The sequence below is a fragment of the Phyllostomus hastatus genome, unplaced genomic scaffold, assembly GCF_019186645.2.
Source record: "Phyllostomus hastatus isolate PE091 unplaced genomic scaffold, TTU_PhHast_1.1 phas_contig_118, whole genome shotgun sequence".
In the NCBI taxonomy this organism is placed as follows: domain Eukaryota; kingdom Metazoa; phylum Chordata; class Mammalia; order Chiroptera; family Phyllostomidae; genus Phyllostomus; species Phyllostomus hastatus.
In genome coordinates, this window is record NW_025333543.1 from 1,226,893 (window position 1) to 1,243,413 (window position 16,521).

The 16,521-nt window shown below is 36.0% G+C and overlaps 1 protein-coding gene across 18 annotated transcripts in view; it reads left to right on the forward strand.

Annotated features, from left to right (window-relative positions):
- The window catches only part of CADPS2 (calcium dependent secretion activator 2), a 586,770-nt gene that overhangs the window by 296,914 nt on the left and 273,335 nt on the right, over positions 1–16,521 (forward strand). For all 18 annotated transcript variants that reach the window (XM_045846981.1, XM_045847023.1, XM_045846989.1 and 15 more), the window contains exon 7: positions 2,972–3,083. In XM_045846981.1, the coding sequence (XP_045702937.1) occupies positions 2,972–3,083 (112 nt within the window). The remainder of the gene's footprint in view (positions 1–2,971; positions 3,084–16,521) is intronic.

Below are 16,521 nucleotides of genomic sequence, written 5' to 3' on the forward strand. Positions count from 1 at the left end.
GACTATCAGCTGCCACCGTACTTAATTTATGCACCCCTTTAAAATTGCACATTCTTGTCAAATGTCAGTAAAAGCGTAGTCTGTTACAACTAGAATCTGCCAGTATCCTTGTACCTTAACTTCTCCCCACCTGAAAGCATGTTATTTAAGCTTTCTTCACAGGAACAGACTACTAACATTCCATGCTATTGACTTAGAGGTTCTGGACCTTGTAGATAGATGTATGCTTGTAGATTGCCTACTGGGTCCTATGATATGCACCTGTTTCCTGCCTTCATGGGCATATTGCAGGGGTGTCAAACTCATTTTCACCAGGGGCCACATCAGCCGGTGGTTGCCTTCAAAGGGCCAAATGTAATTTTAGGACTGTATAAATGTAACTACTCCTTAACAGTTAAGCGAGAGCTCAGTGCTGCTGCTAAGTAGAAACAAGGTGCTGGGCCAGATAAAACAAGGTGGAGGGCTGGATTTGGCTCTTAGGCCTTGTGTTTGCCACCTGTGGCATATTGGTTTTGGGATATCCTAGATTCCCAAGTTCTATATTATAAATTTTAGTTAACTATTTGTTTTCTAATAAATTATGGTATGTACTTCCAATATGTTTATTAGGATATTTGTGTGACTCCTTTTTATTAAGATTTTATTTATTTATTTACTTACTTTTTTTTAGAGAGACAGGAAAGGAGGGAGAGAGGGAGATAAACATCATTGTGTTGTTGCCTCTCACACACTCCCACCCTGGGGACCTGTCCTGCAATGCAACCCAGGCATGTGGGAGTTGACTGGGAATCAATCTGATGACCCTTTGGTTTGCAGGCCAGGACTCAGTCCTCTGAGCCACACCAGCCAGGGCTATTTGTGTGACTCTGGCATATGACTTTAATTGTACCCTTCCTAATATAGTGTTAGTTCTCTGATTTTACACAGGTTCAACCATTGAAAAATAATCATGGCCTTGGGATTGGAAAAGATAATAAACAGTTCATACTCAAAGAACATGGTTGTTATTGAATATTTTTACATCAAATATACACCAAAAGCTGAAAAATATTTAAAGGGAAATTGACAAAATCTCTTTCTTCGTGGGAGATTGTAATACCTTGCTGTATACATGGTACCAAAAATCCGTAAGGATACAATAGATTTAAACAGCACAGTTAATAAGCTTGATCTATGGCCAGCTGTATGTATAACGTGGTATTCACAATGGAGGATCCTTTTAGTTCCCTGGAGTACTCATGGAAAAGTTACACACACACACACACACATTTTGGAATATATTTTATATCTATACAAAATATATAAAATGCAATTATAAGAAAATATCTCCATGAGTTAGTTTTCCAAATATAACTCCATAATACCAAACAAAAGGGATATGTCATGGAAATCTACTCCAGAATTGTCAATCCAGATCTCCTGACTGTATTCAAGGCCTAAGGTTCTACACATTGAATTGAGAAGTGTTCTCTACTCCCTTATTTTAGTTCTGAATCTATTTTTTTATCCCTATTTTAGCTCTACTTTATCTCAGACTCTTAATTCTATGAAATGACAAAAAGATTCTTTGCTAACTCCTTTCTAGAAGTCTGAAATAGAAATTGAGCTGCTCTTCCATCCTAATTGAATCTTTCTCTTCCCTCTGGCATATGACTCTAATTAAAAAAGATCAAACTGGATCTGAATGCTAGTTTCCTTAGTCATTGAAATGACCTTGGGTTTACTATACATGTACTGTGATATAACTTCTGTATAGGAGAGAAAGTCATCACAATTATTTAATTTTGATTACATTTGCTTTCCCTCAGTTTTATGTGTTTCCCAAGCTTTCTGAATATGGTTTATAAAATAAATTTAGATAGTTCCATTAAAATGCTAAGTTATTTTAAAAATAATATATACAGTATAATATATTGACTTTTTTGGTGATTTATTTTAACAGAAATTTTTACTGTTAAATCTCACTTTTTTCTCTTATGTATGTTTTTCTCAATGACATTTTCTTCATGATGTGGTAAATTTTATGCCTGTGATCTCTCACAGTTATTGATAAGATTTTAAAATATCAGCTGTGTGTCAGTTAAATTTATAAATATACTAGACTGAATTGGTATGTGGTAAAGATGAGATGCTATTAATTAAAATATGAGCCAAGAAAACATGTCATTTTATGATGATGATTTCAAAAGCCAGATATTGGCAGACTTATCCCATTTTTAGAAGAGTGTACTAGGAAAACATTTATTTCTATCATGCTTATTTCTTTTTCTTTTACTGGAGCTTTAAAAAATTATGTAAAGTGCCTTGGCCTGGTGGCCAGGTGGCTCAGTTGACTGGAGCATCAGCCCTCACACCAAAAGGTTGCAGGTTTGATCCCCAGTCATGGTATCTATGGGAGCAACCAATTGATGTTTTTCCTTCTCTCCATTCCTTTCTCTAAAATCAATAAACATATCCTGCAGTGAAGATAAAAAATTCATGTGAAGTAACAGGCTTGAGATAATTCACTTTTTAAAATATAAATAATATCTAGTAAGGAATTTTCAAGAAGAGATGGGATAAAATCCTCAGTATGAAAATAATTTTCTGGGAAACTACCTCTTAGATAAACAAACCCTTAGTAATTTTCCCTAGCCATCCATAAAAATGGTATTGTTTTTTTATTCAAATTAAATAGCAGATTTTAATAGCTGCATCTGTAATGCTTCACCTTAACCTAAATTCTTATCACATACTAGTTTTATACTGTAGTGTGCTAATTTTTAGAACAGCTGAATAATTATTACAAGCTTTAAAGCTTATTGTTATTTTCCTTCTTGATTGAGCCATCTGTCAGAAACAAAAGCAAAGATAAAAATCTCATTGAGCCAAAAAGATCCTGTATTGCTTAACATGTCTGTTAAGGAAATGCATTTATCTGGAAAGAAAATAATGCTGCATTTCAAAGAAAATTTTTGTTACTTCTTTGCAGATGGGGAACCCAAGGTGATTTCACCACCACCCATCCTCGGCCTGTGGTCAAAATAAAGCTCTTCACGGAAAGCACTGGAGTCCTGGCCCTTGAAGATAAAGAACTGGGAAGGGTGAGTTACGGTCAGCTCTGTGTGTCTGAGGTCATACAATTTTAACTTCCTTTGATTTGGAGTTCAAGTGGACCAGTATGCATCGTGTGAACTTTATGTTCATAAATTACCTAAAATAATTGATTTGTATTTTCCTCATGAGCCCAGCTTACAGTTGCTCCACTTTATTAAACACAGTTGACAACAACATGCTATTGAGATAGGCATTACGTGTGTGATAAAAGGTACATATGAGATTGTAGTCATTCAGTCATTCTTCTCACACATGTCCTCCACAGGCCAACCTGTACTTCCTGGTAAAAGATGATTCTCATTAAAATATTTCTGTCCATGGGTTAAAAACATTGTCTTTATGTTTAAAGTCATCTGCTCTTTATGTTTATTATGATTGGACTAATTATAGACCTCTCTTCAATGTATTTATCTCTTGTCTCTCCTATTTTCCCTGTAAGAAGGTCTTCCTAACCCTTATTTTAACATTGAATTCTTTTTTTTTTACAGTCACCTCCTTATACCTAGAATATATTTATCCTGTAATTCCAGGGTATCTTTACTCAGCTTTTTCTAGCAGTAAAGGCATTAAAATTAGGGTAGATTTGTGATCTTAACACCTCTCTGTGTGAAAAATTGTCTGTCTTGTTCACAAAGTAGATGTGCTCCAGTGGGTAGGCTCTAAAGTTAGCATCTGTGTTGCGGATCTGTCTTGCCCAGCCCTGAGCACTGCAGTCACAGATATTTTGCATGGATAAAACCTCCACAAATTTTCCTCAAAATTTCTTGTGATGATGGTCTATTTGCAATGATCCTTGTCATGCTAGGATCATTGTATACACTGGAATTTTTTTCCCAAGGTTGAGATTTTTATTCATTTCAAATCCTCCTCTTCTGTGTGTCCTTTGCACCATTGAGTTTGTCCATTACTAAGGATTTTATGAACCTGTGCCCACACTCCAGAGATTATGGGCCTGGACTCACATTCCAATTGTCTCTTCTGTTGCCTTGTTGCATGCATTTGTTAATATCTACCAGAGCTAAGCCATACTGTTCATTTACTCATATGCTTGTATATTTCTGAATTTATTCATTTAACAAAAGTGTACAGATAGCATAATCTAACAGCAGAGACCTGGAGATTACACATGGTCTGATGGATTTATGAATCAGGAATTTTCATTTGAACTATTATTATATTTTTACTTTATTTACTTTTGTAACTATTTTTCACTGTCTGATAGCAACTATTTGAAGTATAATGCTGTAATATAATTCTTCAGATACTTTTAATTCATTTCTCAGTTGGCTAAACATATATTTAAACATTTTTTAAATTGTGTACCTAAGTGGCATGTTTTCCAATCAGTTTGTATTCTGAGAAAGGCCTTATGCTCCCTTCATACAGGAAAGACAACTTTTGCCCTGGCTGGGTAGCTCAGTTGGTTAGAGCGTCGTCCTGATACACCAAGGTTGCAGGTGCAGGGCACATACAGGAAGCAATCACTGAATGCATAAATAAGTGGAACCACAAGTTGATCTGTCTCTCTCTCCCCCTCTTCGCCTCTTTTCCTTTTCTATCCCCCTCCTCTCCCTCCTTCTTTCTCCCTTCTTCTCTCTCTCTCTAAAAATCAATGAATAATTTTTTTAAAAAGGAGAACAACTTTTTGTCTATACAGGAGTTTCTCAGTCTAAGTACTATTGATATTTTCAGCAGGATTCTTTGTTGTTGGGTGCTCTTCTTTACACTTTATGTTATTTAGCAACATCCCACTTGGTGGGTGACAGTAATACCCCTCCACCCCTAAGACATTAAAAAATGTCTTCAAATGTTGCCAAGGGTATCCTTCTGGATGGTGTGCAAAAACCACCCCTGCTTGAGAACCATAGATCTCAACTAATGACCTATATAGGTTCTATGACTATAAATATTATTTGTGTGTTAATGACTTCAGTTTTATTTTTATTCTTTGGAGCTGAAGATTTATATATCCATATAATGTGCATACTTGGTATCTTTAATGGTATGTTAACAGATACCTCAAACTAAAGTATTTTTGTCCCATAAAGTCTTCCATAGAGGTAGTTGTCAAGCCAATGACCTTGACATTCCCTTTGATTTCCTTCATTCATCCTAATACCCAATCTTTTTGCAAGTTCTGTCATCCTTTTCCTAAATTTATCCTGAGTCCATCCACATCTTAACATCTCCTCTACCCTAATTCAAGATAACCTGATTTCTCTCACACATAATAACTACGGTAATGGGCTGCTTACCACTTTCCCATTTATTGTCTTGTCCCTCTGATGCAGTTTTCACACCTCCGTCTCCATGATCTATTTAAAGTTCAAAACAAACCACATCATTCTGTCCTTAAAATCATCCACTGTTTTCTCATGTCTTTGAAATAAAAGTCAGGCTCCTTGTCATAGTGTAGCATGGCCAAGAGGGTTTCTCAAGCTGGGACTGTGGATCAGCAGTGGCAGCAGCACCTGGAAGACTGAAATGCTGATGTCAGGCCCCACTCTAGATCTGTTGTATCATCAAGTCTGGGGGTGGGTTGCTGCAGTCTGTTTCAACAAGGCCTTCTGGTAACAGACACCAACAGTTAAGAATGCTGCGCTATGTGAACTGAACTCTCTCTCCAAATTTATCTACTAGTTTGGTCCTCTTGCTTACTATCCTACTCCCTTCACACTTGGTTTGCTTTCTGTTCCTCAAACATACCAGACTCATCCCAGCTTTAAATTTTAGGTCTTTAAAAGTGTTACAGTCTGAGCATGTGCGCACACACACACAATTAGAAGAACTTGGTAATCATATCTGAATGCTAGGGCTATTGATAATGTATCCTATGTATGTATCTGCTATTATACTTAGAAACAGTAAGAACTTTTTATTTAATAAGAAAAAACTTGATGTGATCTGAAATCTACAGTTTAAAATTTTATAAATATATACCTGGGGATTCTAGGGGGTTTTTTTTAAGATTTTATTTATTTATTTTTAGAGAGAGAAGGGAGGGAGAAAGAGAGAGAAACATCAATGTGCGGTTGCTGGGGGCTGTGGCTTGCAACCCAGGCATGTGCCCTGACTAGGAATTGAACCTGCAATCCTTTGGTTCGCAGCCTGCACTCAGTCCACTGAGCTACACCAGCCAGGGTGGGATTCTAGTTTTTAAAGTAGACTTTTAAAATTCAAATTTTGGGTAGCATTTGTATTTGAAAGATGAGTAAAGATCCCTTAACACATATTTATACCACAAGAACATACCACTGTTTATCTAATAGAATGTCTAAAGTATAGGAAAACCAACAATAAAAAATGCTGGCAAGGATGCAAACAATAGAAACTTATTCTTTGCTGGTGGAAATGCAAAGTTGTACAGCCATTTAGAATACAACTTTTTAGTTTCTTATAAAGATGATCTCCTAGGTATTTATCCAGTGGTTTATAATGTCTATCCTATATGTAAATGTTTGTAACAGTTTTATTCATAATTGCTAAACACTAGAGGAAATAAGATGTCTTTCAACAGAGGAATCAGTAAACAAACTGTGATACATCCATAGAGTAGAATACTATTTGGTAAAAAGAAGATACAAACTATTCGTGCAACAATATAGAGAAAACTGAAATGCAAGAGAAGGAAGTCAGACTCAGAAGGCAATATATTGTATGACGTTGTAGAAAGAACAAAACTATGAGAACAGAAAACAGATGCATGTTTTCCAAGGACTGATCGAGGGGGAAGTGGTTGGCTACAGAGGGGTGCACAGGTGAAGGAACCTTCTCTGTGGTTCTGGGTGTTGGCTGCAGAACTATATATATTTCTTGACACCCATAGGACTGTGCATCACAAAGAATGTACTTTAAGGTATGCAAATACACACATACACACCAGCACCAACCAGCGAACCAGGAGTGTCAAGGGTATCCCATCACAGAATACAGACTGTGACAAATGAACTTAATTGTGTTACATAGGTATGACTTACCTTCACTGAAAGTGTTATAGAACATTGCCACTGCTATTCTGGAACAGCTGTGGGATTCGATTGCCAGACACCAAGAAGCATGACTTTCAATGCACAAATTTGGTGAAAAAAGGAAGAGGTTGTTATTTGCAGATTATACAGTTCAGGATAATGGCAGATTTCTGCTGATAAGTCCCACTCCCTTTAAAACACCCCAAAACACATAATCCTGCCCCCTTTGCCAACCTAGGCCAGCTTACGAGTATACCAGTGAGAGGTACCATCTTTCAGAAAAGCAGAAATCTGTGGCTTAGCATTCCTTGTCACAGCTCAGCACTCCAGGCATTTCCCACTAATTCGTGCTTGGTTAGGCAGGTCCCCACACAGTGCCATCTGCTCTGCTGCCATGTTCTCCAGGCAGGTTTCCTGGCAGGTTTCCCAGCAGGTTTCTCTTTCTTACTCCAGCTCTTAATGCAAAACTATGTGACACCTCCTTACATATCAGACCTCATGGCTGACAGGGCGGCCCTTCTACACCCTCTGAAATGACATGGCTGCTCCCTACTCTTTCAGTCTCCATGGCAGAATTCCCCTGCTTCCTGGCTCCTTCCTGTGGCTTCCTCTTTCTCTTAGCCCACCCTCATTTTAAATACTGACCAGGAGCTTCCTACGTGACCTCATATCTGGCCCCTCCTGTAATGTGCTACTTTGCCAGTTCCCCTATATCTCTTACCTTCTTTTGGCTGCCATCCTTAGTTAGGGCAAGAGTTCCCCATGACACAGAGACATCTAGTTCCCTGCATCTCATGCAGGAGATGTATAAGCTCCCTCATCTATGTAACAAGTCACTATACAGCCTGAAAGTCACATAGACCTTCTACCTGGGGCGTCAGCACAGCTGTCAATTAACTATCAACTTGCCATTGTTATGAAAAGTATCTTAACCACTGTATCAACACCTGCCCCCTTCCCCCAACCATGGGCTGTGAGCATTATTTTCCGGGACCCCTGCTCTGTATCCCATTTCAAAACGGTAATGAGAAAAGAAGCCCACTGGAGCAACCAAAGAAGAAAAGGTAACTGGCAAACACTGCCTTAACCAAGTAACAAAAATTAACACTCCCCTGATGCCCTGCACCTGTATCATATCCCTAATATGATGTCATGAGGACTTAATTCACCCCTGTAGTGTTCCTTCTAAAAACCCCAACATAAACCCAATCTAATTATGAAAAAAATATCAGATGAAACCAAACGGGGGGGATGTTGTACAGGATAATTGGCCAATATTTTTTAAGACTCTCAAGGTCATGAAAAATAAGAAACTGTCACATAGACCAGAGGAGACTGAAAGACCTAACTAAATGCAATGCGGTGTCCTGAACTGGCTCTTGGAATAGAAAGAGGGCATTAGTAGAAAAAATGGTGGAATCCAGTTAAAGTCTGGGGTTTAGTTAATAGTAACATACCAGTCAGTGTAAGTTTCATGGTTTTAACAAATGTACCACGGTGTATGCTGTTAATTATGGGGGCAATTGTCAGAGGTATACCAGAATTTTTAATACTATCTTTGCAACATTTCTGTAAACTTAAATTATTTCAAAATGCAAAGCCTGATTTTATAAATATTTGTAATAAATAAAATTTTTAAGTTAAATGTTATTAAATATTATTTAAATATTTTTTAAAACTTCAACATATTTTCTAAGAAACAAACATTTTCCTACACTTCAATTCCATTTTCTCACCTAGGAAATTTAATATTGATTCAATACAAAGAGGAAGTCAACATTCAGAGTTCCCTAACTATCCCAAAATGTCGGTAAAAGCTAGACTCCCTGTCATCCAGAACACAGTCAAGCATCATGTCATGTATTGCATTTGATTGTTATGACTCTTCGGTCGCCTTTATTTTATAATGCCCGTCTCTATCTTCTTCTTTTTTTTTTTCATGATAATGACATTTTGAAGAGTTTGAACTCATTTTTAGAATGTTTTTTTTATTCTGGATGTGTTTTATTACTTTTTTTCATGACTGGATCAGGTTAATATTTTGGGGAAGAACACTACCTATGTGATATTTTGTGTATTTCATTGCATCATATCAGGAGTTATATAGTAGCAGGTCTTTTTGACATCAGGGATGATAATTAAACGAGGTTCTATTAGTCTTTGTTCTCTGGTACTTGAGTTAACAGACTCAGCTGGTTCTCTCCCTCTCCTAGGCCTATAATCAGCAATGGTTCCTTTTAGTGATAATGGAATTTAGAAACCAACATTCTATGTATCATCAGTTCTGGTTAAGGAACATATACATACAAAACATATTGTGAGTTTACTGGTTCCCCACAGCATCAATTACTTACTACTTATTTTCTGTCTTACAATACACACAAAATCCTTTCAGAAATACTGCATCAGTGCCAGAGCCAACAAGCTTACACAGTAAAGGTCAGTATTTCCTTGCAGTTTTTTTTTGTCCTTAGAATATATCCCAGTAACAGTATATGTCTGATTACTATGTTCAAAAGTAACTCAATGCAATGACAGATAAAACTTCTTATATTCTAAATAGTGAAAGTTACCAAAGAAATTGCAGGTTTAGCCATTATGGAGATTTTCGTCAATAAATATATCAGATACGTTTTCACCTGAGCACCTCACTAGCAGGCTTATTTAATCAGCTTTGCTCTGCTAAGTAAGTTTCACTCCTCTGACTTTTATTAAATGTGATCTGGAGGCATTGATTCTCTGGATCTTGACCCCTTGCCTGTAAATTGAATTAAGTGAAATAAAAGTTCTCTGTTGTCACTGTGAGTTTCAATTCTCTATCATTGTATTGGATTACTGGTTATTAATACTGCTTACCATTCAAACAGAATCCCATTTAATCCTCTTTCAGGGTGGTAGTAACATTCCATGTTTAGATAAGAAAAATGAGAATTGGAAAGGTTAAGAACACTCTCTAAGTGCAAGAGGCAGGGTCTAAACTCAGGTTTTTTGACCCCAAAGTCTATATCCACAAGCAATTATTAAATACGACTCCTGGTAAAATCAGGACGTTTGACAGTGTTGTAGAGATCATGACGTGAGTGTAGGTCAGCACAATGTGATGACTCAAAGCAGGAATCACGTGTTATTTAAGCTAAACTCATTTTATGCATCACCATGTAATATGTTTTATACCATTCTATACAATATACATTTAATATACTTTATAACATTCTATGATTTGAATCTTATCAGGGTACTCTCTGGCTGCCAGTTTCTTTTTGTTTCTGTGAGTTCTTCTCAACTCTCTGTGCACATAAGAACAACCTCGGAGAGTGTTTGAAAAGACACAGGTTTGGGCCCACACTTTTTTTGGTTGGCTTGGGAGTGAGCCCAGGAAAGACTATTTTAAGCACTTCTCAGGAGATGTAAATAAGCATTTAGGATTGAGAATTGCTATACACTGATACTAATGTGCAGCCAGGGTTTAGAACTAATGACTTATATAAGGGAAGAAAATCTATTACGGCATATAGTTTTGTGAAATGATAGCTCAGATTTAGATAGGCATCAGGCAGCGGAAGGTTGTGTTGTTTGACATGCAGAGTTTGTTTGTAGATGGCAGATGCCAATACTTATTTATGGAAATGGAGGTGGCATATGGAGATTTTTCACCCGAATTGGTGGCCAACCCTCCACCAGGTGCTAAGGGACTACTGGAGGCAGACCAGGGAATTTTTTTATTATAGGTATGTCCTAGCAGGTAAGTAGTTGACCAGTCAAGCATCTAAAAGTTCACCATAACCAAGATGATTTTGTCCCCCAAAACTTTATTTTATTTTTTAAAGTATACTTTATTTTTTTATTTTTTTAAAGATTTTATTTATTTATTTTTAGAGAGGGAAGGGAGGGAGAAAGAGAGAAACATCAATGGGCAGTTGCTGGGGGCCATGGCTTGCAACCCAGGCATGTACCCTGACTGGGAATCGAACCTGCAGTGCTTTGGTTCGCAGCCCACGCTCAATCCACTGAGCTATGCCAGCCTGGAATCCCCAAAACTTTAAAAGCAACGCTTACCTAACAGCTGTATAGAAGTCTGAATAATGATTCCACAGGGCATTATGGGTGGGTAAGGCAGTTTCCATGAAGTCTTTCAGAATGAACTATTAGACTCCTGGATAGATATTTAACTTGTCTAATGGTGTTCTTGAGTACAAAATGAATTTTTCAAGTTTCTACCGCAATAACTTTTTAGTTTCAGAAGTATTGCAATGAAGACATTCTTTCTGATGGTTTTTAGAAAAATAGCCCATTGTCTGTTCATACACTCTGAGTTTAGGCCTTGGTAACACCTTGGTGCACACAGGAGGATGCTGGTTCTCCTGCCCCTGAGGAGGGAGAAGCGTGCAAATCAGACAGCCTGTTTTGGTTGGTTGGTTTGTTCATTTGTGTTTTACAGTGCAGAGGAGACAGGCATATTTTTTTTCTAATTTGATTAAACAGTATCTCAAGATAGCAAAAGGCTAAATATTTGTTCACCTCTGAGATAGACATTTATACTAGTAAATATTATACTAATATTCTTGAAATTAGGTTTTCATTCTGTGAATTTTGCTCATCTTTTCCATTTGAGTATTTGTACTGCTGATCAACACTTCTTAATCTGGAGATGTTCATACCTAATAATTCAAACTGACAGTCATTTTGCTTCTTTTACAAATATAAATACTATCCGGAAACAGAAGGTAGTAGCTAATTTCATATACATTTTAAATATTAAGATACATTAGCTGTGTTGAATTGATTATTCCATAAAATGAACCATTACCTTTCAAGTAGCTTGTTATATATTAATGTAGCAAGTAAAAGTTGGCCTATATATTTGCCCTTTGCATCATTTCTTCTGTTTGCTTTGTTAAGCACCGAAAGGAGATTCATCTAAGGAGTTATCAGGACATGCATGATTTTTTGTTTCTGAAACTTGACAAGGGGAAGCAATGTAGTAGAGTATTCAAATATTTGTCTTTGGGTAGAAAAACTGCCTTAGAGACTAATTAACTGGTCTAACTTTCCTTTTCTTGCCTCTCATGTTTCTGGACTATACCCTTTTTGGTCTTTCTCATTTATATAGTCTGGTTAAGTTGAATTTCTGTAAGAGAATTCTCACTTATATTTAAAATTTTAGCCAAAATCAGCATATTTAACTGAATACCCCATACATACAACTATTTAGGACCCACAGATTTTAAAACATGTATCTCCTTACCTGTTTATATAGGCAGTCATTATAGAACTTGTATTTCAACATATGAAGTAATAGATCAGATATTTCATTGAATGATTAACCATCCTAATTTTTCACAAAGAATGGCATAGTTAAATTAATAAAAATTAAGCCTTTCCTTCACTCAGAGAAAATTTATATTTGAGGATTTTAAAAGTTTCCTGCATGATATGAATTTGTTTCATCTAAATATGAATAAAAAAAAACATTAGAGAAGCTGCTGGCAAAATCATGGGTATTTTTCTTCAATTTTAAAGCAAAATTTAATATCTAATTTCATTGAAATAACCAGCATTGGATGATTGCCACTTTAGCCAGTGAATTCACATCATTTCCTGCAAAATAGAGTGGAAATTCATTTGCATTTTGTATATATATCTCATTCAGCTTACCATACACAAGTAGACTTTTATTTTTGTAGTTCTAGCAAATAGTATAGTTTTTCTGAAACTGAAAATCACAGGTCTTCTTCCTCCTTTAATCCCTTCATGTAGCATTTCTGACAAGTTTGTTGTCATCTCCCAGAAGCCATGTCAGTGACAAGAAGCAGGACCATGGGCAGGTGAAAGGCCAGAGATAATTTATATATGCTGCAAATTCTTTTGACATATTTTTTCTAGTGGCAATTAATTATGTCTGGCTCATTAATAACATGCTGTGAAGTGTTATTATCTAATTCTGACTCTGAAGGAAAGGAGGCTTTGATAACCTGCATCAGTTCCTCATGAGTTTACCTCAGATCTTTTCTGAGGAATTGGCTGCCTTCCTCACTGTAGAGGTCAAGGAATGCATTTTCTTTCTTCCTACCACTTAAAGAGGGTGAGCAAGTTATAGATGGGCATCCTTCATGGTGGGTCCATGTGGGAGATCCCAGGAGCTGACGTTTCAGTTTCCTCAGAATAAGAGGTAGAACAAATGTTAGACACATATACTATACTAATTTATCCCTTATTTCTCACAGGTGTGTTATATTAGTTCATTTTGGTTTTGATTTTCACTTCTTTATCAACTGGCACTAATCATTTTGAGCATTTCTTTTGCATGCTTATTTGTCATCTGTACATCTTCTTTGATAATGAATCTGTTCAAATGTTTTTCACACTTTTTAAAAAGGATTGTATTCATTTATTTTTAGAGGGGAAAGGAGGGAGAAAGAAAGGGAGAGAAACATCAATGTAAAAGAAAAACATCCAACGGTTGCCTCTTGTACACCCCCAACTGGGGACCTGACCCAAAACCCAGGCATGTGCCCTGATTGGGAATCAAACCGGCAACCAGTTCACTGAGCCACACCAGCCAGGGCATTATCCCCAGTTTTTAACTGGGTTACTTGTTTACTTATTCTTGAGTTTTGAAAGGCCATAACATATTGTTTACATATCCTTTATCAGATGTATAATTTGTAAATATTTTTCTCCTGGTCTTCAGGTAGTTTTTTCCTTCTACTAACAGTGTTTCAAAGAGCAGAAGTTTTTAATTTTGAGGTCCAGTTTGATTATTTGCTTCCATGGCTTGTGCTTTAGGTGCCATATCTAAGAAATCTTTTGTCAGACCCAAGATCGGAATTTTCCTGTTTTCTTCTAGAAGTTTTATAGTCGTAGATGTTTACACTTATACTCTTACCCATTTTTTAGTTAATTGTTGTATCTTGAGCTACATACACATCTTTTGTCAGGTGCATACATATTTAGGACTAGTGTTTCTTCTTCATTAATGGACCACTTTGTCATTATGAAATGACCTTTCTTATCCCTGGTAATGTTCTCAGCTTTAAAATCTACCTTATCTTGGCCATTCCAGCTTGTTTTAAACTGGTGTTAGCACATATCTTTTCCATCCTTTAATCTAGTTGTTTCTTCATATTTAAAATATCTTTATTGAAGCAGCATATAATTATTTGTTTTTGTTCCATTTGACTATGTCTGGCTTTTAAACTGCATTTAATATGATTGTTGATACGGTGAAGTTTAAGTCTGTCATTTGGCTAATTGCTTTTTTCTCTCTCATAGGTTCTCTATTCACATTTTCCTTTTAGACTTATTAAATATTTTATGCCTTTATTTTTGTTAACTTATTATTTACAGTTGTGTTATTTTGTCTTGCTTTTTCTCATCACAGTCTACTTCAAGTGATATTATAGCACATCATGTACAGTGTAAAAACTTGAAAATATTTATATCTCCATTTCTCATGGAATGTAAGGCCTAGGGCATGTTATCTCAGCAACAGCATCTGTTTAACAGTTTCAGTACACAATATATGTCAAATTAATGTTGGAAGCATAAAGGAACTAATGAATAAATCTCCTGGAGTTTGCCTGATTTAGTTTTATTTCACCTATGCAAAGTTTTAAGAGACAGTAGAATGAGTACCTTTTGTTTGCACACCTGGGTTTGCTAACCTAGTGATAAATTGTAACAATTTGAATGATACATGGTTTGGATTTTATCGCCAGAGTTAGATTCTAGTATGTTCTGCCCATCTCTTTTTTATAATACATAGAAAATAGCTCTGGCTGTTGAGCCTCAGTGCATTGAGCACTGGCTTGCGAACCGAAGGGTCACAAGTTCACTTCCCATTTAGGGCACATGCCTGGGTTGCAAGCCAGGTGCCCAGTAGGGTGCATGCAAGAGACAACCACACATTGATGTTTCTCTCCTTTCCCTCCCTTTCTTTCTGTCTAAAAATAAATGAATAAAATCTTTTAAAAAATACACAGGAAAACCAGGTTGGAACATTCTGAAGTCCACTACTATTTTCTTTTTAGGTATATATTAAGAAAAGAAATCCCTGTGTATCTTGAAGCTATCCAAAGCCACTTAAGAGTATTCATAGTACACATTTCTAATTAGTTCTAATTAGTTGCTTGTTGAGTATCACAAACTAAAAAGCTTGACACCTGCTTCTAGAAGACATTGATTTTCATTTTGGCTCTGCAGTAATAGCCATGAGAGCATGGATGAATCATTTACCCTCACCCCTCTGCCTTGACCTTTATTCTCCACCACTCTTCCATCTTACCACATTTTCTGAATTGTATCACCAAGATGTCTCAGCCTCATAATCTTCTTTCTGTCTTCCATTTTTATTATTTAAATGATTTCTGACTAGTTTACGTACATATAGAATTGCAAATTGGGAAGGTTTTTCTGTGTTTTATCATTTTAGCAAATAGTTATGTTGTAATTATTAGACCTTGCATGGATTTCTTATTCAGGTGACAAATAGGAATTCACTCTTCAGGGTGGTAGTTGGTTTTTAAAATAAATAACAATACTTATCTGTAGTTTAGCCAATCCCAAACCATTTTGTTACAGTTGGATTATTTCCTGTCTTCAGTTTCAAGATGCAGTTGAAGTTTTTACTTTTAGACACTATATGTAATTCCCTCCTTTCCATTGAGAGAAATAAAACTGACTTGGCCCTAAGAATTTGTATGGTACTTAATTACCAAAGAACAACAAAACAACTGGTTATAAGAACAACACCAATTTAGTTCATATAATGTTTGTGAAACAATTAAGGGAATAATGTGTTAGATTAAGGAGGGGATGTAAAATTGAAAGTATTTATTGTTATCTTGAAGTAATTTTCTTTAGGTATTCATTTCACTTTAGTGTCAAGTTCTTTACATAACAAGAGAAATTACTACTTTTAAGAAAATTAATTTAAATTTTACAAAGCACTCTGAGACATTCCTTTGAAAGGTTGTTTATAAATTCCAGGCATTATTATAACCATACTAGTAAAAAGAAACATGATAAAGCTGCTCATGCAGTGTCCTCTAAGGCATCTACATTGGTGAAGAGATATAAAGGTTACTGATATTCATAATTTATGGCTGAACACAATCAATAAAGAATAGTAATTATGCTTTCTGTCTAGATAAGTCTTAAAAATACAGATATAGCTGTGATGGAATATATACTCCATCCAGGAAGTATGAAATTGATAACTTACAAGTGATAAAACTGATATATTAAGACAAATAACGGCTGGTATCTTTAATTAAACCATGAAAAACTACAGTGACAAACCTGTGTCTTTCAAAGTCTTCAAGGGAAGATTTTGACATAGAAGAAATAATTCTTGATCATTTAGGTGTGTGGAACTTGAAATTTGTTAGAAATATATATATGGTTATTTTCATTCTAGTAACCAAAATAATCAGCCTCATTGTTCATTTTTTTTTAA